At 46.5% G+C, this 23,862-nt stretch overlaps 2 protein-coding genes and 1 long non-coding RNA gene across 7 annotated transcripts in view; 1 reads left to right on the top strand and 2 right to left on the bottom strand.

Annotated features, from left to right (window-relative positions):
* LOC308470969 (cyclic AMP-dependent transcription factor ATF-7) overlaps window positions 1-910 on the bottom strand; it is a 107,148-nt gene extending 106,238 nt beyond the window's left edge. Inside the window, exon 1 of the mRNA XM_080994727.1 lies at window positions 741-910. The gene's annotated coding sequence lies outside the window, so the exon portion shown is untranslated. The remainder of the gene's footprint in view (window positions 1-740) is intronic.
* A 140-nt stretch (window positions 911-1,050) lies between these two features.
* Window positions 1,051-12,664, top strand: LOC308471162. 2 transcript variants are annotated; one of them, XR_013982728.1, is made up of 3 exons: window positions 1,051-3,167; window positions 3,731-3,843; window positions 11,777-12,664. It is a non-coding gene; the product is annotated as an uncharacterized lncRNA (long non-coding RNA). The 2 variants fall into 2 exon arrangements; XR_013982729.1 differs by having other exon boundaries at window positions 3,727-3,843.
* Window positions 5,357-22,183, bottom strand: ATP5MC2 (ATP synthase membrane subunit c locus 2). Of its 4 annotated transcripts, none has more exons than XM_080995121.1 (5): window positions 22,092-22,183; window positions 18,547-18,619; window positions 14,561-14,638; window positions 12,675-12,865; window positions 5,357-5,633 (listed from the first exon to the last, which is right to left on the bottom strand). In XM_080995121.1, exons 2-5 carry the CDS (start codon window positions 18,583-18,585, stop codon window positions 5,561-5,563), a joined length of 381 nt encoding a protein of 126 aa, XP_080851247.1. In that variant the 5' UTR covers window positions 18,586-18,619; window positions 22,092-22,183; the 3' UTR covers window positions 5,357-5,560. The 4 variants fall into 4 exon arrangements, with proteins under 4 accessions (XP_080851247.1, XP_080851244.1, XP_080851246.1 ...); XM_080995118.1 differs by lacking the exon at window positions 5,357-5,633 and adding an exon at window positions 10,671-10,953 and having other exon boundaries at window positions 22,092-22,167; XM_080995120.1 differs by lacking the exons at window positions 5,357-5,633; window positions 22,092-22,183 and adding exons at window positions 10,671-10,953; window positions 21,682-21,705.
* Between the last annotated feature and the right edge of the window lie 1,679 nt (window positions 22,184-23,862).

The raw sequence follows: 23,862 nt of genomic DNA, 5'->3' as shown, positions 1-23,862 counted from the left end.
CTGGGCAGTACAAATGGGAGGCTTGCCACTGCAGTGGTGAGGTGCAGAAAAGAGGGTGCAAGGATGAGCAGCAGAGGTTGCCAAGCGCTCTCCAAATCGGAAAGCAATCTTGAGGAAGCCACACCACCTTTACCAAGTGGCTGGGAGCATATACTTATGTAACAGCTTCCACGAGTTACTCAGATTTTTTCTTGCTGGGGCATCGCTTCGCTTATGTGTTCTCACCCACTTCTGCAAAGGCCACAACCGCCTAGTTCTCCCTTCCTATTGCCCTTATCCCCTGGAATTCCCCACCCAGCAGCCTCCTCCTCCCTTGGCATTTTTTAAAAAAATCCTCACTCCTCTCGTGCAGGCACCAAAAACTCTACTCAGGACCCTTGGACCATTTCGAGCCCAGGTTCTCCACACGCACCCCAGCCCGCCCGTCACCGGGGCTTCTGGGCGCCCCCTCCCCCTCCCGGCCACCGCCCGGGCCCCCTTCTTAGAGCTTCCTCGCAGCCCCTAAAGTCCCTCCCACCCCCAGGAGACGGGGAGGGGTCTCGGTCCAACCCCGCGCCCGCACTGGCCGCGCCGCCCGCCACTCGCCTCCGAGAGCGGCGCCGATTGGCGCGGCCGAGCTGCCAATCACGACAAGGCGGAACCCACCCTCTCTCAAGGCTTGGAAAGAGTTGGGTTTTTCTTGAGGGGAGGAGAAGGGGGAGGTGCGGGGTGAGAGGAGCGGAGGCAACGGCCAAACTCACCTCGGGACCGGAGAAGGAAGGGAGGGAGGGGGTGGAATTGAGAGGACCGGGCGTTTTTGTCCCCTCCCTCCGCTTTAAGGTCCCGTGTCCCTCCGCCTGGCGCCGCCACTAACGGGGCTCTTCCCCACACAGCCCCGAGCTGCGGCCCCCAAGTCTTGCTGTGGTGAAGTGTGGGGCCCCCCCGCCTCCTCGTTTTCTGCGCGCTCGAGATCCTCGCGAGACTTGGCGGAGAGGCGGGGGCGAGGAGCCGGGGAGCCAATGGGGGAGGGAGGGGCGGGGTTTGTGCAAGGAGCGGGGCGGGGCCGAGACTTCGAAGAGACGACGGAGCGGACGGTGTCCGGGTGTCCTGAGCGGGGAGAAGGGAGAGGAGCCGCCGCCCGAGGGCGACGGGTTCCCAAGGGAGCGGGGCGGGAAGAAGCGGCACAGACCCCGACGGGGTTAGAGGCAGGCAGTGGGCGACCTCCTTGCCCAGGAGTACGTCGTTGACGTCGTGTGTGGCCGAGTTAGGTCTTGGTGTGATTCGGGCAGGTTTCCACAGGGTCGACCCATGACATTTTGGCACCTGAGGCGAACCGCAAAATGGCGCCCCCTCCCGCCCCACCGGGGAAGAAGGGCTGTGTGAAGGTCTACATCAGGAACAAGGGCAGGGAGAAGATAAAGATCTGCCTCAGGATCTTCTGCTGCCCCTGTGGATCCTGCCGCCTCAGGCTGTCACCTCCCCTTACCTCATGGCTGGGCCGGTCCTGGGTTTCCAGTACAGTGGTATCTCGGGTTAAGTACTTAATTCATTCCGGAGGTCCGTTCTTAACCTGAAACTGTTCTTAACCTGAAGCACCATTTTAACTAATGGGGTCTCCCACCGCCGCCGGAGCACGATTTCTGTTCTCATCCTGAAGCAAAGTTCTTAACCCGAGGTACTATTTCTGGGTTAGCAGAGTCTGTAATCTGAAGCGTATGTAACCGGAGGAGGTGCCACTGTATACGAATGTGCCCCCCCCCCCGCTCAACCCATGTGCATCTGGAGTCTCCGACACAGCACAGCTCAAAAGAGCCTTGTGCTGCTCCACTGTGCGGGTCACACCCCGGAAACCTCACTTTGGTGCCCTCAGGGAAATTGCTTTGGCGCAGAAGTCCAGGGTCCCCACCCAGCAGAATCATGAGTGGAAGGGCACCGAAACAAATGCAGTAGGGCTTCTGGCCTACCACATATTGAAGGAAGTGGGAAGGCATTTAGGTAAAGTAAAGGGACCCCTGACCGTTAGGTCCAATCATGAACGACTCTGGGGTTGCAGTGCTCATCTCGCTTTATTGGCCGAGGGAGCCGGCGTACAGCTTCTGGGTCATGTGGCCAGCATGACTAAGCCGCTTCTGGTGAACCAGAGCAGCACATGGAAACGCCGTTTACCTTCCTGCCGGAGTGGTACCTATTTATCTACTTGCACTTTGACGTGCTTTCCAACTGCTAGGTTGGCACTTATTGCCATCTAAAGGAGTAGGTAAGGGGATACCCGATAACACTGTTACTTCCAGAGGTTGGAATGAGCCAAATTGTACCGCTGTCTTGAGAACCCTTTGGGGTTTTGACGGTGCTGATTCAACAGGAAGAAAGCTAGATGGGGTAAAAATCTCTCATAAAGGTGAAGCCTCTGTCTATCATAGTCGGACCTTTGTTTATTTCCATCAGGGGTCAAGCAGGGCTCTCCTCGACTCCTGACATAGCCAAATTAGTGTAGCATTTGCCATCTGCCTCTGCCTGTTTGGCAGCAATATTCTAGAAGACTCTGCGTCAGCTCCAACTTCCTTCCCATCCTAGTAGTTTGGAGACGTTTCTGCTGCCTCATCTGTGCCCTAACCTCAGTCCCCACCCAGCTCACTGTAACCCATGTTAGCAAGATGCCAGCCGGCTGATAGAGGCAAGCATGGACCCATGGCCTAACCTGTGTGGATTCTTCCACAACAAGCACAGTGTTTTCATTTGTCCCAAACCTCTGAGAATATTATCCTGCTCCCCCTAGGAGTTCACCAGAACTCTTAAGTTGGATGCTAAGCAAAGGAGGTTGGGGGGGGGATGGCTTGTTTTTAAGACATGCCTGCATGGATAAAAAATTCATTTTTGTTCTTTAGTTTTCAGAGAATAATGACCATAGGGGTTGTCTTGAAAAGTGCCTGTACATCAAAATTTACAATAAGTAAAAGGTTCCAGATTCCTCAGAGTGTCTTATAGCACTGCACCAAGTTTAAATGAGATTTGATTTTCATTGGGAGAGTTGCCATTTAGAGGCACAAAAGAATGCCTGCTTTTCACTGTTTTGCACATTTTTTCATGCCAGTTTGCAGACATTGTCCCTCTCCCACATATGAACCAGGCTAAGAGTGAGCCTTTAAATCAACAGAGCAAAGTGGTTCAGGAAGAGAAGGTACAGACAGGTAGATTGTGCCTTATTTCAGATACATGAGATATTAGAAGATTGGCTTAAATGACAAGTAATGGTAATTTAACCATAGATTACCAAAACAATGCCTTATTCGTTTTAACAGTCAGGTGGAATTTTGCTTCACGTTTACATAGTAGGAACTGGGCTCTTATTTGTGAGATTGGATGGCTGGCAGTGCTTTAAATGCTTTATACTGATGTTTAATTTTTCATGTTAAGTGAGTTATTGGAGAGTCATGGCTTGTTTTGTGCTAGATTGAAATGACTGGCATGATTCATACTGGCTTACTTCTTGTTAATTATTGTGCAATTTGCTATGCCCTCTGGCTTAAGCAATAAACTTGTCCTGCTACTGCTTCATTGGTCATGGACATACAGAACCCAAGTACCTACTCAGAGTAATGGTGATATAAATTTATTGTTACACCTCCTAACAGAGTCACTGTTCGGGGTGAAAGAGAAATAACACATCTAAGAGTGTTATTTTCTCAAGCATCTACATTTTTTGTATTATTTTACTATCCAGTTTCCTCTGTCATCCCTTTGTTTAAGCTAGACTGGTTTACCCATGAATGTCTCACTCGATGATTGCAAGTTGAAGCAATTATTGGATGGTCCAAACAAAAAGCTTTCAAGTACCTGTCATCCAGTATAGAGAAGTAAAAGGAGGTATGTGCATGTATGAAATAGAAAATTTTCATCCCTTTGGGACACACTTTCTTTTGAGGTTTGTACATAGCACAGATAATCACTGGGACTTAATAAATGCAAGTAATATAATAAAAATGGGAGGTGAAAAATAAAATTCAGTGCTTTCTCTCTTCTACTCTGTTACCCCTTCTGCCCCAGCTTCCAACTGAGTTGATGCTTCTCCAATTTTAAGATCCAACTTGTGGCCAATGATTTGTTCTAGAATGCTCAACAGTGGAATAGGTTGGGGGGCGGGGGGGGGGGGCTAGGAACTGTCAGCGCTGCTGTGGCTGGCTGCTAGTACAATTCAGCCTGCCTGCATCACTGCTGACATTCACTCTACCATATTCAAAATTCTTGCTCAACCAAACGATTTCTCCTTCTGGTGGTTGTGATAGAGGAGATGGAAATCTCTAAAATGTGAGCCAAGGAAGAGGAACTTCAGAATGGAGAAGTGGCAAAGGAAGAGTTAACTGAGGTAAAGAGATAAGAATGCAGAAAAAAGGGGATCTTGGCAAGACAAGAATTTCTATAAAAAGTAGAAATGTAAGTCTCTTCTTACTGTTTGCTCACCAAAAACCTTCCTAGTAATTCTCATCCATTTCAGTTGAGGTTAGTTTCTAATATGAGTGCTTAGGATCACAGTCTTCAGAGTAACACATTCTGTATTCTGATTCCAATTAAACACCCTTGGTGATGTTTGCAAACATCAAAAAATGGCAAACAACTGCATACAGGAAGAAAGTATCAGCAGACTAGGGGTAACTTTGAAGTTTGCAGAAGTACAAAAAAGATTTAGGCAGAAATCCTTTAATCTTGGAGAAACCTCAAGATTGTAATGTCGCTGGGATTAGAGAACCTTGTGTCTGTCCCAGCCCACTGAGGACTTTTACCTTTAAAAGGTGGGATTTAAATACAGCAAATATATGACAAAAAGGATTCAAATAATGTTGTACCCCGCAAACTAGCAGAGCTGATGGGCAGTGCAGCTTCTCTTAGCAAAGGTTAGTTTTGATAGAAAGCAGCTATTAACTGAGCTTGGGGATAGTAGGAGCTGGGTGTAAAAGACACAGGAAGGCATGTCGCTGGATACATGGATCTTAGGCAAGTTGAAAGGGAGGCCAGAGAAAAAATGGCATGGACTAGAAGTATAGATGGTGAAGAGAGAAGGGCTCAGTTATGGCGTAATGTATGTAATTGATGACGTTCACTTGCCCTCTTCGGGAAAGGGGGTGCTATTCTTACTCTTCTGTTAAATTCATATTGAAATTCAGTAAAATGAACTTTCCAAAAAGGAGAGATTAAAGGGAAATTGTGGTAGAGGTGTCCAGGAAACGATGGAACACTGAGAAGGGAGGGCATGGGGGGAAATTTTCACACAGGGCAGGAGTGGGTGGGTGCTGTAGATAGCTGACAAGCAGAGGCACACTTGGTCAGGGAGTTGTGGGTGTTAAGAGGGGGGAAATGAAAATGAAAATACAAGTTGAAATCATTGTGATTGTAGCTGATTTATTAATTCTGTTTCACTCATGTTGTAACTGTCACCTTAGTCATCCAAGCTCTCTATTCGCTTTTCTGCAACCAAGCTATGGCCCATCTCAAGAGGCTGGCAAGAAACTTTCCTACTCAAATTAGCATCCATCCCTCTATCCTTGCCAGATAGTGCCACCCTCAAACCTTGAGCCTAAAGCTCTCTTCAAGTGCTGAAAAGACTTAGTGGCAACAAAGGGAGAAAGGCATGAGAGGTTCCAGTTAACCAGGCACTCGATCTAAAAGAGAGCGCATTAACAGCCTTGTTAACAATAATGTGTCATTGGAAGTAATATACTTGAGATTAAGCAAATGATATGTAAGTGAGCAAGATACTATTTGATGCAATTTCCATTAATTAAATTTATGACCCTTACTGCAATTTAAACCATGGTAACACTCCCTGCATGCTGGCGAATGAGCTGTCAAATACCTCCGAGTCTAGCCAGCTTGAGAGAAATTGATTAAAAAATGGGGGGGGGGGGCAGAATGGACCTGAAAATGGGCCTGGCCCTCTTGCTTAAAAATGGAACAGATCCACTTTTGCTTGCCAGGATTAGATGTCATCCTTGTAGAAAGAGAGTCCTCAAAGAACAAAACACAATTTCCCGCAAAAACACAGATGGCAGCTAGAGGTGGCAAAAGCTTCTTCCTTCACTTCCTTTCACATCTCCAACCTCTATCTCTAGCAATGGCACTGGGGAGCCTGCAGCCCTCCAAATATGGGTGGACTGTAGTTCCCATCATCCCTGGCTATTGGTCATGCTGGCTAGGGCTGATGGGAACTGGAGTCTAACAACATGTGGAGGGTTACAGCTTTCCCAACCTGGCTCAGAATCCAAAAATGAGTCTTGTTACTTGTACCCATCTTGCAGAACTAAACACTCCATTCTACAGCTGCAATAGCCACTGATGCAAGGGAAGAAGGGCATTGATTGAAAAAACCCCAGCAGAAACTAAAGTACTGTTTTCATTAGAGTAAATCCCTCTTTTCTGGAAATGCTTGTTCCTTTAACAGGCTGTGTGGCAACCTTTTGCAGGTCAGAGATGCACCTGTTGAAATTGCCTGTCACACAGCTATTAATGGCACAGGAGCTCTGCCAGGGGAAAAAACACACAGGCAAGAACTATAGTTTGTCATCAGTGTAGGCAGATCATAGGGCTAATAGGACATGGCTGAACAATGCAGCATGGAATTTTGTTTTTGTGTGGTGGGCCGCTGTTAAAGGCAAAGGAGACTGCATAGTTATCTTATCTATTGTGGTATCTGCCTTAAAGCAGTTCAGAAGCTTTCACTTCTGATTTTGATTAGCTATGGTTTAGTGTGCCATCCCAACAGCAAACTGTAATTCTTCTATAATCTATGGTTTGTTTAAAGAAGCCAACTTTACATATACATTTAGTATATCTTAATCAGGCTAGAATGTCCATATTCCTTTTGAAAAGCTATTTTAAGACAGAGGTGAGGAACACCTTTCTGCCCTTGGCACATGTGCCAAAAGTGGGCAGGGCCTAACCCAAAAAGGTGTTAAAAGTGAGTGACAAGTCCCACCTCCAGTTCTTAATAGCAACTTTAAAATTGGCAACCCATGTTGTAGGCAGTAACTTCTTAAAACTCCCTTTAAACAGTTTAGTGCTGATGGCAAAATTTAGATATATACCATGGCATCAGAACAAGAAATCTCATAGCAGAAACCTATTCCAATCTTCAGTGCCACCCCTTATGAAGTTCTTAATCTGGCAGAGCAGGAATATTACGATCTAGCTGAAGATCTAAGCAAGGGCTTAACTTGAGGCATTTGCTTTTTCTGTGCTGGTTGGAGAGAGACCACCATGGATCTGTGCCCAAATTCTCTTTACTGGCTTGTGCTTGAAAGTGGGCCAGCTTGCAGCTTTGGCCAAGCAAAGAGGGAACCTTTCTTTGTTCCCAGCTCTCCCTCCTAAAAAAAGACACAAGTCTATGGAAAACTCAGTTCTAGGAGCTTGTAAGGTGCATTCCTGTCTTCAAAATTATTGGCTACCTCCTTACTTGTACTGGCCCTGAAAACGAAGATCTAGGGAGACTGCATCGCAAACATACCCTCCCACCACCAAAAATTTTCTCTAGAGCCGTAGCACAGCTCCACGAGTCTGGGCAGCAGAACTGCTTACATTACTCTCAGTTTATTTACACAGTCTTCAACACCACGGCACTTTCTTTACTGAAGTGGGCGGGGGAATCCAAGTGAGTTAAACGTAACATAGCTACTTCAATGCTGGGCTTATGAAACGGAGTATGGCACACCCATGACTATTGTTTACAGCGTCTAGCAGTGCTGGGGACCTGTGGCCTCCCACATGTTGTTAGATCCCACCTCCCATCAGCTGTAGCCAGCATGGCCGATGGTCAGGGGTGGCAGAAGCGGGGTGTCTAACATCTGGAGGGCCACAGATTCCCCACCGCTGTACTACGTCTCAGAAGTAATTGCTCTGCAATGATAGGTTAGGAGCAGGGGGCAGAAATCAACTCGAGAGTCCTGCTACTGGCTCCTGCTACTGTAACGGGGTTTCCACCCCCTTCCTCATGCCCCCCAAAATTGGCCCAAGTGTGTCTGTCAGGAAAATTGCCAGAATGGGGTGGGGGGATTGTTTCATCTGGCAAACTGCTGGAATGAATTTCTTAGCATCCACAACAGCCTCCAGTTCTGTTTCTCCTCCTTTGAATTCAGGATATTGATTTATGGTAGAAGTATTACCCTTTAAGTGATTTGTTGGCATAAACTATGCCTCCTCTGCAGCCCAAGACGTGATGTTTGCATGATTCAAATATACAGACTTGTTAGCATTCCCTTGATCATTTAACACCGCTCACTTAGCTACTTTTTATCACTGGGCTAGCCTGGCATCATCAGCAGGTTTCCAAAACACAGGCACAACTGTAATGAACACCCAAGCTCAGCTGGTTGCCTAGCAACCCCAACAGCAGATTGCCAGGACCAGCTGTGGGTCTTTCAACAAGCAGCAGCTCTGACTGATACAGGTCAGGCTCCTTAGAACTTCTAAAATAGTTTCCAGCCATTTGCTCACCCGGCGCAGGCATATTTGGGTCATGCGTGTCAGATGGGATGATTTTAGAATGCAGCCCTTGCTAATCATAGAACTGGAAAATGTGCAGAAAAGGGCAACTAAAAATGATCAATGGGTTGGGGAAAGAAGGCATTTAGGGCTTTTTAGTACAGGAAAGAAAAGCTTTCTGCAGGGAGGAAGGAAGAGAGAGGAGTTTTCTACATTATGAACGGTTTGAACAGGGGAAATTCTTGCTTTCTTATAAATCTTTAAAACTTGGGCATATGAAAGTCGATTGTCAGCAGATTCACAGCCAATGGAAGGAAGCGCTTTTTACATAATGTGTATTAAGAAACTCACTACCGATAAGGTGGCGGTGGACACCAGCTTATATGGCCTTTAAAAAAGGAATTACCGTATTTTTTGCTCTATAAGACTCACTTTTTCCCTTCTAAAAAGTAAGGGGAAATGTGTGTGCGTCTTATGGAGCGAATGCCGGCTGCGCAGCTATCCCAGAAGCCAGAACAGCAAGAGGGATTGCTGCTTTCACTGTGCAGCGATCCCTCTTGCTGTACTGGCTTCTGAGATTCAGAATAGTTTTTTCTTGTTTTCCTCCCAAAACTAGGTGCGTCTTGTGGTCTGGTGCGTCTTATAGAGCGAAAAATACGGTAACTCTGTAATTGTATTAGATCTGAATTTGTAAAATAGAATATTGTGTTGGTTTTATGTAGTTGGGTTTTATGCTGGGGTTTTTTTTTGTTTTTTTTTTGAGGTTGCAGATTTTATTCAACTTGTTTTAAGAGGAGTGACCAACAGATTGAGAGCTGAATAGAAACTTCATGTTGAAAAAGAAACTGCCTGTGAGCTTCCAAGAAGCCTCTGAACCTTGGCCTGAGCCCCCAACACAATTCAAATGTTCACTTTCTCGAAAACAGTTCTGCTGAGCTGATACTGTATAGAAGGGCCACACTGCAGACTCCCAGAGACACAATGGGAGATAAGCACCATTTATGAAGATGAGAATGCACAAAGGTTCACCACATTGTAATACGGTGGAGTGGAAGCCTGTCTGTGCCTTCCTTAGGTTCTACATTGGCTCCCAGTATGTTTCCAAGCACAATTCAAATGTTGGTGTTGACCTTTAAAGCCCTAAACTGCCTTGGCCCTGTATACCTGAAGGAGCATCTCCGCCCCCATCATCCAGCCCAGACACTGAGGCCCAGATCTTTCTGGCAGTTCCCCCACTATGAGAAGTGAAGTTACAGGGAACCAGGTAGAGGGCCTTCTCGGAAGTGGCGCCTGCCCTGTGGAATGCCCTCCCATCAGATGTCAAACAAATAACGATACGACTTTTAGAAGACATCCGAAGGCAGCCCTTTTAATGGTTGATGTTTAACATTTTGTTGGGAGCCGTCCAGAGTGGCTGGGGCAACTCAAGTCAGATGGGCGGCATATAAATATTAAATTATTCTTATTATTCTTTAGTAAATGGGGAACCTGTCCCCTCCCATTGTTGCTGGATTGCAGGCCCCACCATACTTGCTTCCAGGCCATGCTGGCTGGATCTGAAAGGCGTTTGAGTCCAACAACATCTAGAGGGCCAGAGGTCCCCATCCCTGCTTTCGCCTTTCTGGGCTTCAGTTTCCTTGTATTTTAAAAACAGCATTGGCTAGGATAAGTTACAAGCACAGAAGCAACATAAGCACAGTGTTGCCTTAAATTACTAGGGAGCAAATCAATATAAAGGATGTGCTCCATGACCTTAGCAGAACAGTGCTTTTAAAAGGGAGAGAAAAGATTCAAAGGTTGATTCTAGGTCATGTTTTAATTTACTAAAACACAAGGAGCCAAAAAGCTCACCAAAAGCTGAACAACATAAGCTGTATTTATGCAAAACTCTTTGTAATTTGCTGAGATAATGACCTCCATTCAGCATCATCAGAAGCAGTAATAGGTATTCCAGGGCTGCATTTCTATCCACACTTACCAAGAGGAAGCCTGATTAAATTCACTGAGATACTGTTAGGTAAACCATTCTACTTAGAAAATAGCAAAAAGAAAACCTCACCAACGTCAGATTTATGGTAGGACTTTGGTTTTTCAGGAATCAATTGGATGTGCTGAATACAAGTTAAATGCATTCCATGATACTGTGCGATTCACTGACTAATGATGCAGAAAGGATTGGGGGCCAGTTACCCATAAAACAAAAACAAAAAAAATCAAGAAAATGTATACCAATACAGTATTTATTGACTTGCCCCCTCTGAGCTGGACAGATTTGGTTAACAGACGGGCTTCCCCTATCTGCCACAGAACAATCAGGTTGTCGTACACACTGGACTAAACACAGGGGGGAAAGAGAGGAGAGCACATGACAGGCAGCACATCTGGCTCCTTCACATTGCAAAGAGAATGAGGAACGCCACCATCAAGCAGAACAGCCCCATGGCCTCAGAGAGTGCAAAACCCAGGATGGCATAGGAGAAGAGCTGCTGCTTCAGGGAAGGGTTTCTGCAAGGGAAGGAGACAGACAGACAGGATAACCATCAATGGAAAAGTGATGAAGCCACACAAAAAAAAGCTAATGTCATTCTAGCTTGCATCAACAAAAGTATAGTGTCCTGATCAAGGGAAGTAACAGGTCTGCTCTATTCTGTCTTGGACAGGACACACCTAGAGTACCGTGTCCATTTCTGGGCACTGCAGTTTTAAGAAGGATATTGACAAGCTGGAATGTGTGCAGAGGAGGGAGACCAAGATGATCAAGGGTCTGGAAACCAAGCCTTGTGAGGAACAGTTGAGGGAGTTGGGTACATTTAGCCTGGTAAAGAGGAGACTGAGAGGAGATATGATAGCCATCCTCAAATATCTAAAGGGCTATCACATGGAGGATGGAACAAGCTTGTTTTCTCCTATTCCAGAGGCTAGGACCTGAACCAATGGATTCTTATATATGATCTAGTTGCGATTTCTGCATTGCAGGGGTTGGACTAGATTACCCTTAGGATCCCTTCCAATGCTACAATTTAAGGTTCTCCTGTAGTACTACCATCTCCCCAGATACAGGGTGTCAAAGGAGTAGCCATCCCTTCCAGCCAAGTACTGTTCAGGTGTGTGGTTGTTGAAAGGTCTAGCAGTATAGCAGGCATAGGCAAACTTGGCCCTCCAGATGTTTCGGGACTACAACTCCCATCATCCCTAGCTAATGGGACCACTGGTCAGGGATGATGGGAGTTGTAGTCCCAAAACGTCTGGAGGGCCGAGTTTGCCTATGCCTGCAGTATAGTATCAGCCCAGCCAGCTTTATAATTTTAAGTCTGGTGCTTTTTTCCAGGGGGTATTCAAGGGCACATGGTACCGACACTTCTTTCAGTATTATTTAAAAGTGTGGCATTTACTACAATAACTTCATGGTGAGTACTGACACCTATTTTTCTAGGAAAAAAGCACTGATTAAGTCTACAAAATTTACTAGCCCACAAAATGTTTACTAGGGTTGCTGCCACACTAGTGCCCTTTAGCACTGTGAAGGCATTGTTCTTCTGGATTCAGCTGGAAATGGAATTAACAGTGATTCAGTACAGCTTGTAATATAGTGCTGTATTAATCTGGCAATACCCACCCCAAAGGCCAAGATCCTTCAGTTGTATTTACTTAATACAATTGAATTAAATTTCCATTCAGCACAGGGCCCCGCCATTCTCAGTTAATAGCTTCCCCTTGTGGCTTTTGCCTATTAGTGTTTCCTTTTCAGAACACACATGGCATTACTGATAAATAGTCCTGTAAATCAGTTCCCTGCAGTGGGCTTAATTACTGGATTCCTCTCTTTTTTCTTTGTGAAACAGCACTATTTTGCATTTTTAGGGAAAATGAAAACAATGAAGAGGAAGTACTACTCCCCCTATTACTAGTCCCCTACTACTAGTCCCTACAAAAGGGACTGAATAATCACAAGCCAATTTATCAATAATGCCACAGCAGCAGGAAAGCAATCAGAAGCAGAACCTACAAGGAGGAAGCTTCTAACTAAAGGCACAGCAACCCTGAAAAATCTCAACAGAACTTTGCCAGTTTATAATGCACTGCGAACATGTTTTACATAAGAGGCCCAAATCAGGTCTGAAGAAACAGGAAGACAACAATAATGAGTGCAAGCAGTTGGCAGCAGCAAGTGAATGAAGACCATAACTCCAGACTTAAAAACGTGGTGCTCAAAAATCCAAACATACCTGGCATAGCCAATGATAAGACTGCCAAATACGGTCCCGATGCCAGCACCAGAGCCAGCTACACCTACGGTGGCAGCGCCAGCACCAATAAACTTGGCGGCAGTATCAATGTCCCTGGAAACAGTGCTGGTTTGGAACTCCCGGCGCGACACTGGCAAGAGCTCATTGTGAGCACCTGAGAGACAACAAGGCTAAGGAGCAAAAAGAAGCAGAAATGGAGAATAAGATACTGCTTTGAAGCTGCTTGTAAACTAAATGGCAGGATTCTACTTCCATGTAAATCAAACTTCAATTTTAACCCTGATTTTTTCAAACACTGCCCCAGAAAACTGGGAGTGGAGATTCTGAATTGGATAAAGACTGGCCAACAAGCCAGGGACGGGGGCTGCTTATGGTGCAACACTTGTCTCAGTAGACACAAGTCCTACTGAGTTAAAAGTAGCTTACTCCAAGGAAGGAGCAGCCTATAGTTTTGGGAATCCAGGTCAGCAATGCAGCCACATCTGCACTGCTGCTTCTAGGAAAGTGGTGCCTCGTTGTTGTCAATTAATCTTCTCTACAGCTACAGGGGACTTGTGCGTGCTATGGAGTCCCCACAGTTCATGCAGAGAAATACTGAAGTTCAGTACCCTGCATGAGAGGCTCCTCAAACCTGCAATTTAAGTGGTGGTGGGATGGGCTTTAAATGTTTTTAACTTTTACTGACAACTTTAATATATATTTTATATTCTTTGTAAATTTGCAATTTAACGGTATACAAATTCTGTTAAATAATAATAAGTAAATAAAAAGCCAATGTCATGTAGTGGTTAGCTTGTCAGACTAGGATCAGAGAGACGTGGGTTTAAATCCCTACTCAGCTATAAAGCTTAGTGGGTCAGCTTGGGCCAGCCATCATCTCTTAGCCAACTCTACCTTAGGAGGAGTAATGGGTGAGAGCGGACAAAGCAGGATAAAAATGGAACAAATAAATGAGGAGTTGATCTGGAAAGTGTTCCTTGAAGCTAGAAAGAGGTGAGGCAGATCCCCACCAACTTAGAAATTTTGTAAACTGGTCATCTGTTCACTTTCTCACTACAACCCCAAGAGCTTGGTTTAAGTTACACTTATGGTTGTGAGGATACCATGGGATAGCCCAACACAAACCACCCTGCACTCCCCAAAGGAAAGGTGGTCTAGAAGAATGATAAATACTAGAGTATCAAAAAGTGTTCCTTAGTTACCAGGCAGACACCTTAATTGTACAGCTTAAGAAAAAAACAGCTTTTTCTCTCTTTTGTTCCTTTTTTTCATATATATACAGTGGTACCTCGGGTTACATACGCTTCAGGTTACAGACTCTGCTAACCCAGAAATAGTGCTTCAGGTTAAGAACTTTGCTAAAGGATGAGAACAGAAATCGTGCTCTGGCAGCGCGGCAGCAGCAGGAGGCCCCATTAGCTAAAGTGGTGCTTCAGGTTAAGAACAGTTTCAGGTTAAGAACGGACCTCCGGAACGAATTAAGTACGTAACCCGAGGTACCACTGTGTGTGCTTATTTGAAATATATATATATTGCTTATATTTTATAACAATTATGTTAAATAAACAATAAAATTATCCAAGAAAAAAAACAGCCCTGTAGCATCATGCCTCCTAGTGACTGAGATCTAAAATAATAAATTGTAGGTCAGGTATATAGTTGAGCACTGCTGCTGCACACATAATCCAAACGGCCCAGCAGAGCCAGCAGTTCTAGAAAGGATCTCCTTCTTATTTCCTTTTTCTACTCGGCCACTGAGTATTGCCCTAGACAACCTTTGCTGGTTACATCAGCATTATGTTTTTGAGATCCAAGGGTCTCTTTCCCCTTGGATGTAGCTGGAAGCCGTACCACACCAGATTTACCTCCTTCGTCCTGACCTCAGGCCTGTTCAGCACAGAGGCAGAGATGGGCCTACAGAGCAGCCGGGAACTGTTCTTTATCTGCAAGAGGGGAAATAAACAAGCTGTGAATGCATGCAACGAAGAAAAATTCTCCCTGACAACAAGGACTTTCTTGCAAACGCATTCTAGTCTGAGACAGCCTGTAACTAGAAGAAATGATAGTGAAACTATGACTTGAGCATGCCTTCGTTGGTCAGCACAGCAACAATTCTCCCCGGTAAAGAACATATTCTGAAATGGGGCTTGTATCTCATGGATTTAAATTTCAGAACAAAATCAGGTGGCCAGTGGCAGCAGAGAACTGATCGTGTGACTGACTGATTATTTATTTATTTTGTACACCATCCTTCACCCGTAGAACTCAGGGCGGTTCATAACATAAAAATACAAGATAAAAAACACAAAATTCGTAATAAAAATAAGAACTAAAACACCCTCCGCCCTCACACATTTAAAAGGCTATCGGATGTTAATCAGCCTAAAGGAGTATAATGAAGGCGGGCCCAGCATCCCACAAATGAGGAGCCACTGCAGAAAAGGCACTAGTCTAAACCGTAGTCAACTGGTGGTCTATTAGCCACATGTGACTCCCACCCCAGTTCTACCTTGCCCTCCACCATGTAAAGCATGTTGTTTTATAATGTTTTTATAATGTTGCACTATTTTAGTGTTGTTAGCCGCCCTGAGCCCGGCTTCGGCTGGGGAGGGCGGGATATAAATAAAATTTATTATTATTATTATTATTATTATTATTATTATTATTATTCTACATGGCAGGTACCCTGTTCCGTTCCCATGCATCATCAATGCAGTGCATATTCTGCAAAAAAGTTACAAGTCTTGAGCCTGGCAAGCTGGATAACTTTTACATATACTAAGTAAGTTTTCTCAGATTGCCTTAATTTGTTCTGTTTTGGCTAGACATGAGAAGGGGCAGCAGCATATGCAAGACAGTGGGGAACATCAGGCCCAAGATCTAAATGTGGCCCTCCAAGCCTCTCTGTCTGGCCCTTGGCACTCTCCCTAAGGCCACTCCCCTTTACCAGCCCTGCTTCACACCCTTGAGTGTTTTTGCCTAGTTGAAATGTGTTCCTTGACCACTGATCATCCTCGCACAGGTGGAGAACAGAGGGGTGTGTGTGTGTGTAGAAACTAGCCTACTCTACAAATTGTTCCCCTGCTCCCTTTTACCTCTGACCATGCCTACCATGAGCATGCGGCCTTCAAAAGGTTGCCCAGTGGCCCTTAGGCTGAAAAGCGTTCCTTATCCCTGCACTAAAACCTTGGCCCCAGAAATCCTTCTGAGCCCCTACTGGTTTTCCCCAGCACTGAACACTTTGCTGAAATGCACATCAGCAATTAATGCTAGAATTCTGTCCTATTTGTAAATGAAAGCGAAGCTCCTGGAAGCCATTTCTATACATCAAGCCTCTTACAGTTTCAGGAACCAGCAGAACGCAGAGGCTGGGCTGAAACTCAGCCCTTTCAACTACTTGGGACCCACTGTAGAGTGGAAGAGACAGCACCTGGGGATGGGACATATTTGCCCCCCCCCCCCACTACCAAGTGTTAAGGTAAAGGTAAAGGTAAAGGGGACCCCTGACCATTAGGTCCAGTCGTGGCCGACTCTGGGGTTGCGGTGCTCATCTCGCTTTATTGGCCGAGGGAGCCAGCATACAGCTTCCGGGTCATGTGGCCAACATGACTAAGCTGCTTCTGGTGAACCAGAGCAGTGCACAGAAACGCCGTTTACCTTCCCGCCGGAGCAGTACCTATTTATCTACTTGCACTTTGACATGCTTTCGAACTGCTAGGTTGGCAGGAGCAGGGACCGAGCAACGGGAGCTCACCCCGTCGTGGGGATTTGAACTGCCAACCTTCTGATCGGCAAGCCCTAGGCTCTGTGGTTTAACCCACAGCGCCACCCACGTCCCTACTAAGTGTTAACCAGGTGGAATTTCCTGATGGTCATTTGGAGGAAGTCAATGTGGTGGTGGAATAGACACCAGATTTCCCTGCTTGGGCACCCATTTTTGAAGGAGGTTTCAGTGCGGAAGAGGAAATGCCATCATCTTGAATGATTTCATGAAAACCACTTGACGTTTGCCTGAAGTAAGATTCTCAGAAAGTTGTATTCTTTAGCAAACACCTCAGATTCAAGGGAGGTTTCTACAGGCCTTTTTGCCTTGTTGCTCCCAGGCATTTGGACAGCACCAATGACCGGATGTTTGTACTCCAACGATATTTTTAACATGTTTGTATTTTTACTCTGCTTGAAAATTGCTTTGGGACTTTTTGTAACGCAAAGCGATATATAATTATAAAGCACTGAGGTTTTTTCTACAATCAAGCATTATATAAATCTTACGAAATAGAACAATAAACTATGTCGTGTGGCCCAATAGCTTGCACTTTGTCCTCTGCCTGCCAATGCTGCAGTTAATAATATGAAGAAGAAGAAGAAGAAGAAGAAGAAGAGTTTGGATTTGATATCTCGCTTTATCACTACCCGAAGGAGTCTCAAAGCGGCTAACATTCTCCTTTCCCTTCCTCCCCCACAACAAACACTCTGTGAGGTGAGTGGGGCTGAGAGACTTCAAAGAAGTGTGACTAGCCCAAGGTCACCCAGCAGCTGCATGTGGAGGAGTGGAGACGCGAACCCGGTTCCCCAGATTACGAGTCTACCACTCTTAACCACTACACCACACTGGCTCTCAAAGTGGGACTCAAAGTAAGATCTTCAGTAAAGTGATGCGGGAACAGCCCCCATGATTCAGACACCAACCAAGGGAGCAGATTAAGGCCTTTCAGGTAGCATGACCTCCAGCCACCAGTTACTTTCCGGGTCAAGCCCCAAATAAAAGGATGCTTAAGAACTCCTGCAAGTAAGAAGCGGGTGGGGAGAATCTCCTGATCCCACTCCACTCTCAATAGCAACTCTCACAGACAGCGCTGGGGAAAAGTGAATGGAACACAGGAGTGCATCCCAGTATCACAGAAGGAATGGTTGGAGTATTGCTTAAGGGATTTTGGGGTGTGTGTTGGTTGCTCTTATTGATATTACATGTTTGTATCTTTATTAGGATTCATGTGTAAGTTGTTCAATTTGGTTGTGTACGTTTTGGATGTTTTATTTATTGTTTGACATTTGTTGTGCTTGAATCATGTATCTTTTCATGTTGTAAGCCACCCTGAGAATGGTTTTAACTGTGGAAAGGCGGCATACAACTAAAATGATGTTTGCATGGTATTGCTATTTTCAGTTTTGCCCACCTCTCGTTATGTGTAGCAACTTCCAGTGGTCTGCTGGGGGGGGGGGGAGGACCCCCTAGTTCTACTACATTGTGGTGCTGGGAATGTGACATGACAATGGCAGTGAAAGCCATATTCTGACCTGGGCTGCCAGGGGGCAGCGGGGGGCGAGAGAGACAGGGGCAGACCAGAACAGAAAGGAGTGGCGTGATTTCATTTTAGAATTGCAAGGTCCAGCATGCAACTTAAAAAATGAGTGCTGATGTGTGTTCATGCCTTGTTTTGTTTTTAGAAAAAGAAAGGAGGGGAAACCAGCTGTCTTAAGAACAGAGGGACAGGAACTAAGAGCTCTGCCAAGCTCCATCCATCATTAAATGCTTCTCCAACACACTTTGATTTATAGTTCTAGGGCAAAAGCTGCCATTATGTTTTCCGATGTTTTTCTTTGCAATCATGAGAACTAGTAATATGCTCCTCCTTTTTCAAATGAAAGATAAAATGGCAACAGAAACTAAAAGAACCTCTGGAAGCTACTGCATTACAGATTTGTCTTATTTTCCATACAAGATGGCAAAGTTACAGTTATGCAGGTTATTAATCCTTTTTAACCTACTAGCCAACATAGGCAAATACTTGACTTGTGATTTGAAACAATGCATTATTGAAAAATACAAGACACATCTTAAGTTACTCACAAGGGCGGGAGCAGAGACGAACTTTGCACAGGTGTACATATTCAGGGACGTTGGGGGTGGCCACACTCAACAGCTGGAAAAGAACCAAACAACATGGCATTAGGAGAAAGTGTGCCTACAACTTCTATTACTTGCTACCAATAGAAGCCCACAAGGCTTTAAAGATGTGTGGCAGTTAATTAGTGGAGGACTACAAAAAACGATGCACAGCCATATTAAGTGGAAGAGAGGCCATTAATTCAGGCAACTATGCAAAAATATATCGTGAGTAATAAGGCCCCTACACAGCACAATAATTTAGTTCTTCAGCACAAGCATGGCTGGACAAAGTAGTGTTTGGCTGACCAAACATTTGGGGCACCCCAATTAGGAAGGAAAGAGATGCTAAAGTTTTGGTGCTGGCTCTTCTAGATTTGATCCTGGTGCCCTAAACTCCCCATTTAACACACTTAAGAGGCCTGTGTTTTATTTTGCATTTATATCATATCCTGTCCCCAAAGGGCTCAGAATAGACAGTATTGTGATATTTATAAAATAGGACCAGTGCAATTCTTAAAAAAGAAATAAAATATACTACTAGAATAAACTTTGCATAAATATTATTTGCTTAAGCAAGGTGTGCTGTATATCACCTCTGGAAGATGCCAAAATATTTAGAGGCCCTTGAAGAGAGAACTACAAAAGAATTGCCATAAAAGGTTCTCTGTGTTCCTGTTAATCAAAGCTAGCACACAAATAGTATAGTTCAGGTGTTCTCTGATAAACCTGGGCTGCATCTATCAGATCAGCTGCACGTAAGCAACTGATCCATGCAATTTGCCTTGCAGATGACTATCCTGGCATGATTTTCAGTATCTGTACCCTCAGGATCAGCATTTGCACTGTGCAATACCATGCAAGGCCTGACATCTTCCTTAAAGTTGCTATCCCCCAGACTGCTCCAAGGGTGGATGCAACCTGAGGGCAAGGCCACACAACTGGAAGCACATTTGCTTCCCACAGTATTACCTGTAATGGGTTGTTGAGCTTAAGGTGGTTTCAATTGCTCATCTATACACAAGCTACTATTATGAACCAGTACAATTAATAGCATGTGCCATTCATTAAAACAGCTACTGAACAAGGCATCTTGTTTTTTTCTTTTTTCATGAAAAGGGATTAGGCATCAATAGATATTAGCTAGAATAGCTAAAAGGAGTCCGCATGGGGAACCTGTGGCCCTCCAATGTTGTTGGACCCCTCCAACTTCCATAAGACCAAGTCAGGATGGCCAATGCTCAGAAATTATGGGAGCTGTAGTCCAACATTTAGAGGGCCACAGGTCCCCCATCCCTATGTGGAGGGACAATATACTTCCCAGCAACACAAAACTGGGGTCAAACCAATAATATGGTTATCTTCATAACCGGTTTATGAACTTCCAATAGATGTCTGACTGGTCACCATCAGTAGCATCAGTTCACCACTGAAAAAAGGAATCAGAAACCTTTGCCAATAACTTGATCTACCCATAGATCCTGATTTACCTTCTGACCACCTCCAATCTAGTACATAGAGACAGCTCAGGGGGGGGTTTCCCCCCATTTGAACAGAGAAACAAAAGATTAGGACCAAAAAGTGTTTCTCAGTATCTTCTCCAAGCCACTGTACACATGGGGACTTGAACACACGTGTGTGTTGTGAAGAGGCAGAGAGATCTGGCAGCAAGAACATATAGCTGTGGGTTAAACCACGGAGCCTAGGACTTGCCGATCAGAAGGTCAGCGGTTCGAATCCCCGCAACGGGCTGAGCTCCCATTGCTCGGTCCCTGCTTCTGCCAACCTAGCAGTTTGAAAGCACGTCAGAGTGCAAGTAGATAAATAGGTACCGCTCCGGCGGGAAGGTAAACGGTGTTTCCATGCACTGCTCTGGTTCACCAGAAGCGGCTTAGTCATGCTGGCCACATGACCTGGAAGCTGTACACCGGCTCCCTCGGCCAATAAAGCGAGATGAGTGCCGCAACCCCAGTCGGCCACGACTGGACCTAATGGTCAAGGGTCCCTTTGCCTTTTACTAAGCCAAATGTATATCTGCGGCTGCCTAGTTAGCAAATTCTACAACTTGATACGTAGTGGTTAAGAGTGTTGGACCAGGGCCTGGGAGACCAGGGCTCAAATTTCCACTCATCCATGACGCTTACTGGGTGACTTTGAGTCAATCGCTGCCTCTCAGCCTATCCTACTCCACAGGGCTGTTGTGGGGATTAAATCAGGAGGGAGAGCGCTACGTCCACCACCTTGAGCTTTTTGAAGAATAAAGGCAGGATATAAATGCAACAAATTAATAAAACATTGTAAAAACTTGCTGGGGGGAGGGAGGAAATGGTATGTTGTTGTTTAGTCGTGTCCGACTCTTCGTGACCCCTGGACCAGAGCATGCCAGGCACTCCTGTCTTCCACTGCCTCCCGCAGTTTGGTCAAACTCATGCTGGTAGCTTCGAGAACACTGTCCCACCATCTCGTCCTCTGCCGTCCCCTTCGCCTTGTGCCCTCCATCTTTCCCAACATCAGGGTTATTTCCTGTGTCCCCTTCATGGATCACTGCCTTGCCGTGGCGAAGGGGCTTGAATAACTCAGAGAAGCTATGAGCTATGCCATGCAGAGCCACCCAAGATGGACAGGTCATAGTGGAGAGTTTAGACCAAACGTTATCCACCTGGAGGGGGAACCAGCAAGCCACTCCGGTCTCCCTGCCAAGAAAACTCCATGGACACAGGAAATGGTATATTTACATTAAATGCCTGCCCCACAACACTTGGATCAGCGACCACCACTTTGGCTAGCCAACAATTTCGACCCTTCTGTCTGTACAGTGGTACCTCGGGTTAATTACTTAATTCGTTCTGGAGGTCCGTTCTTAACCTGAAACTGTTCTTAACCTGAAGCACCATTTTAGCTAATGGGGCCTCCAGCTGCTGCCGCGCCACCAGAGCACGATTTCTGTTCTCATCCTGAAGCAAAGTTCTTAACCTGAAGCACTATTTCTGGCTTAGCGGAGTCTGTAACCTGAAGCGTATGTAACCCGAGGTATCACTGTACAGCGCATCAGATTTATTTCCATTCTCTCAATAGGGGCGGCAGCCTTAGAACCAGCACCTTGAGGACCAGCACCTCTCCTGGAGCTAAGCTTTTAGGCGGTCGAGGGCCTGCTTCCTCGGATGCACGACCTTTGCAGTGCATCCACGGCCAGGGCAGATCCGCTCAGGCCATAGGCGGCACCAGCCCCGGACCCTCCCCAGGCTGCCGTGGGAAGGAAGCTCCTTGAACTCCACGCCCCGCCCAAGAACGTTCCCAAGGGTGGCTCCGCCCACCGCAGGCTCCTCCCCCTCGAGCCCCGCCAATAGGGCGCACGTCCCGGTCAAACCCCTTATAACTCCTCCGAAGGCCTTGGAGCATGAGGGGGGGAGGGAAAGGGAAAGGCCCGGGAAGGGGGAGGCCGAGGCCGGGCGAACCCGGCGAAGGGAGAACCTTTCTAGGCCGCCCCGGCCGGGACTCCGCGACCCTACCTGCTGCTCAGGGGAAGACCGCGAGAGAAGGGCCCCCTTTCGCGCATGCGCCAGCGGAAGGCGAAATGACGCCACATCCGCCCGGCGCCCGGAAAAGAGTTGTAGTGGAACGAGCGCGGCGGCTAGAGCGCCCAATAACGGAGTTTTTTTAAAAAAGGGGTGTGTTTCTCCCGTCGCGCCATCTGCTGGTCCGGGGTGGTACTGCATAGGCTTTCTCGCTGCTTTCTCCCTTTACTGGGGGGCGATGCTGTCGGGAGTGGGTTTGTGTGTATATGGCGCTCTTGGCCGGAGTTCCGGACGCTGCTGGATTTTAAGCACGGTTACTTAAGCCCGGCCGACGGCCACCTTGGGCGGTGCTTGCCTGGAGAGACTGGGGGACAGATCATAGCTCTCAATGTTTCCCTTTTTTTAAGGGAAATTCCCTTATTCCTAATAGGATTCCTCGCAAGAAAAGGGAAAAGTTGACAGCTATAGGACAGATGTACCCTATTTGTTACTGCAGTGCAATGCTACCTGCAAACTTGGGCGGCTTTTAATCATAGCTGTCAACGTTTCCCCCTTTTTAAGGGAAATTCCCTTATTCCGAATAGGATTCCTCGCAAGAAAAGGGAAAAGTAGACAGCTATGCTTTTAATACAGGCACGGTGGCATCATCGCGGACGTCCCCTAGTCGTACTTTAATTTGAGACGTGGCTCAAGAGTTAAATCCTGTTTTCTGTGTCAGGATTCGTACCTGAGACATCTACTTTTCTATCTACAGTACAGTCATACCTCGGGTTGAAAGGTGCTTCAGGTTGAGCACTTTCGCGTTGCGCTCCGTGGCAACCCGGAAGTAACGGAGCGCGTTACTTCCGGGTTTCACCGCTCGCGCATGCGCAGACGCTCAAAATGACGTCACGTGCATGCTCGGAAGTGGCAAAACGCGACCCGCGCATGCGCAGGCACGCTGTCGCGTCTTATGTTCCATTCAGGATGCGAACGGGGCTCCGGAATGGATCCTGTTCGCAACCCGAGGTACCACTGTATTTCTATACTGCGTTTCCTTTAAGGCACCATGCACAGTTCTCCACCTCACCCCCTTTATCCTCCCAACAGCCTTGTAAGGGAGGCCAGACTGAGTGAGACCAGCCCAGTGCCAGCCACCCCACGAACCTCGTAGCCGACCGGAGATTGAACAGGGGTCTCCCCAGTCCCAACCTGACAGATTCTAGTGGTGCCGGAGCTCGCCATGAACGCCTCCCTTCTTCAATTACAGTGGTGCCTCGGGTTACATACGCTTCAGGTTACATATGCTTCAGGTTACAGACTCCGCTAACCCAGAAATAGTGCTTCAGGTTAAGAACTTTGCTTCAGGATGAGAACAGAAATTGTGCTCCGGCGGCACGGCAGCAGCGGGAGGCCCCATTAGCTAAAGTGGTGCTTCAGGTTAAGAACAGTTTCAGGTTAAGTACAGGCCTTAAGTACTTAACCCGAGGTACCACTGTATAATGGCACGGGCGCCCACCTGAGAGGTGCCAGAACTGGGGGGGGGGGGGGAGAGCCCTAGACACCCCTATTTTCATCGGAGGAATGTTGGAGAGTATGCCCTCTCTGCTGTTAAGAGGGAGCAAGACGCCCAATGAAGGCTTTCTGATCTCTCGAAAATGTGATGCCAGGGCTCCCTGCCCTCCCCACCCCGGTCCCCTGATGCTGCTTGCAAATCAGGAACATCAGTGGGTCTCTCCGGTTGCCTGTGTTTTGCACCCCTCTGCCCTCTGCCTGCTGCCAGTCC

Source organism: Podarcis pityusensis, assembly GCF_964106645.2.
Source record: "Podarcis pityusensis genome assembly, chromosome: 2".
Taxonomy (NCBI): domain Eukaryota; kingdom Metazoa; phylum Chordata; class Lepidosauria; order Squamata; family Lacertidae; genus Podarcis; species Podarcis pityusensis.
The sequence above is the reverse complement of the archived record's forward strand: the minus strand, read 5'-3'. Positions and strand labels throughout refer to the sequence as shown.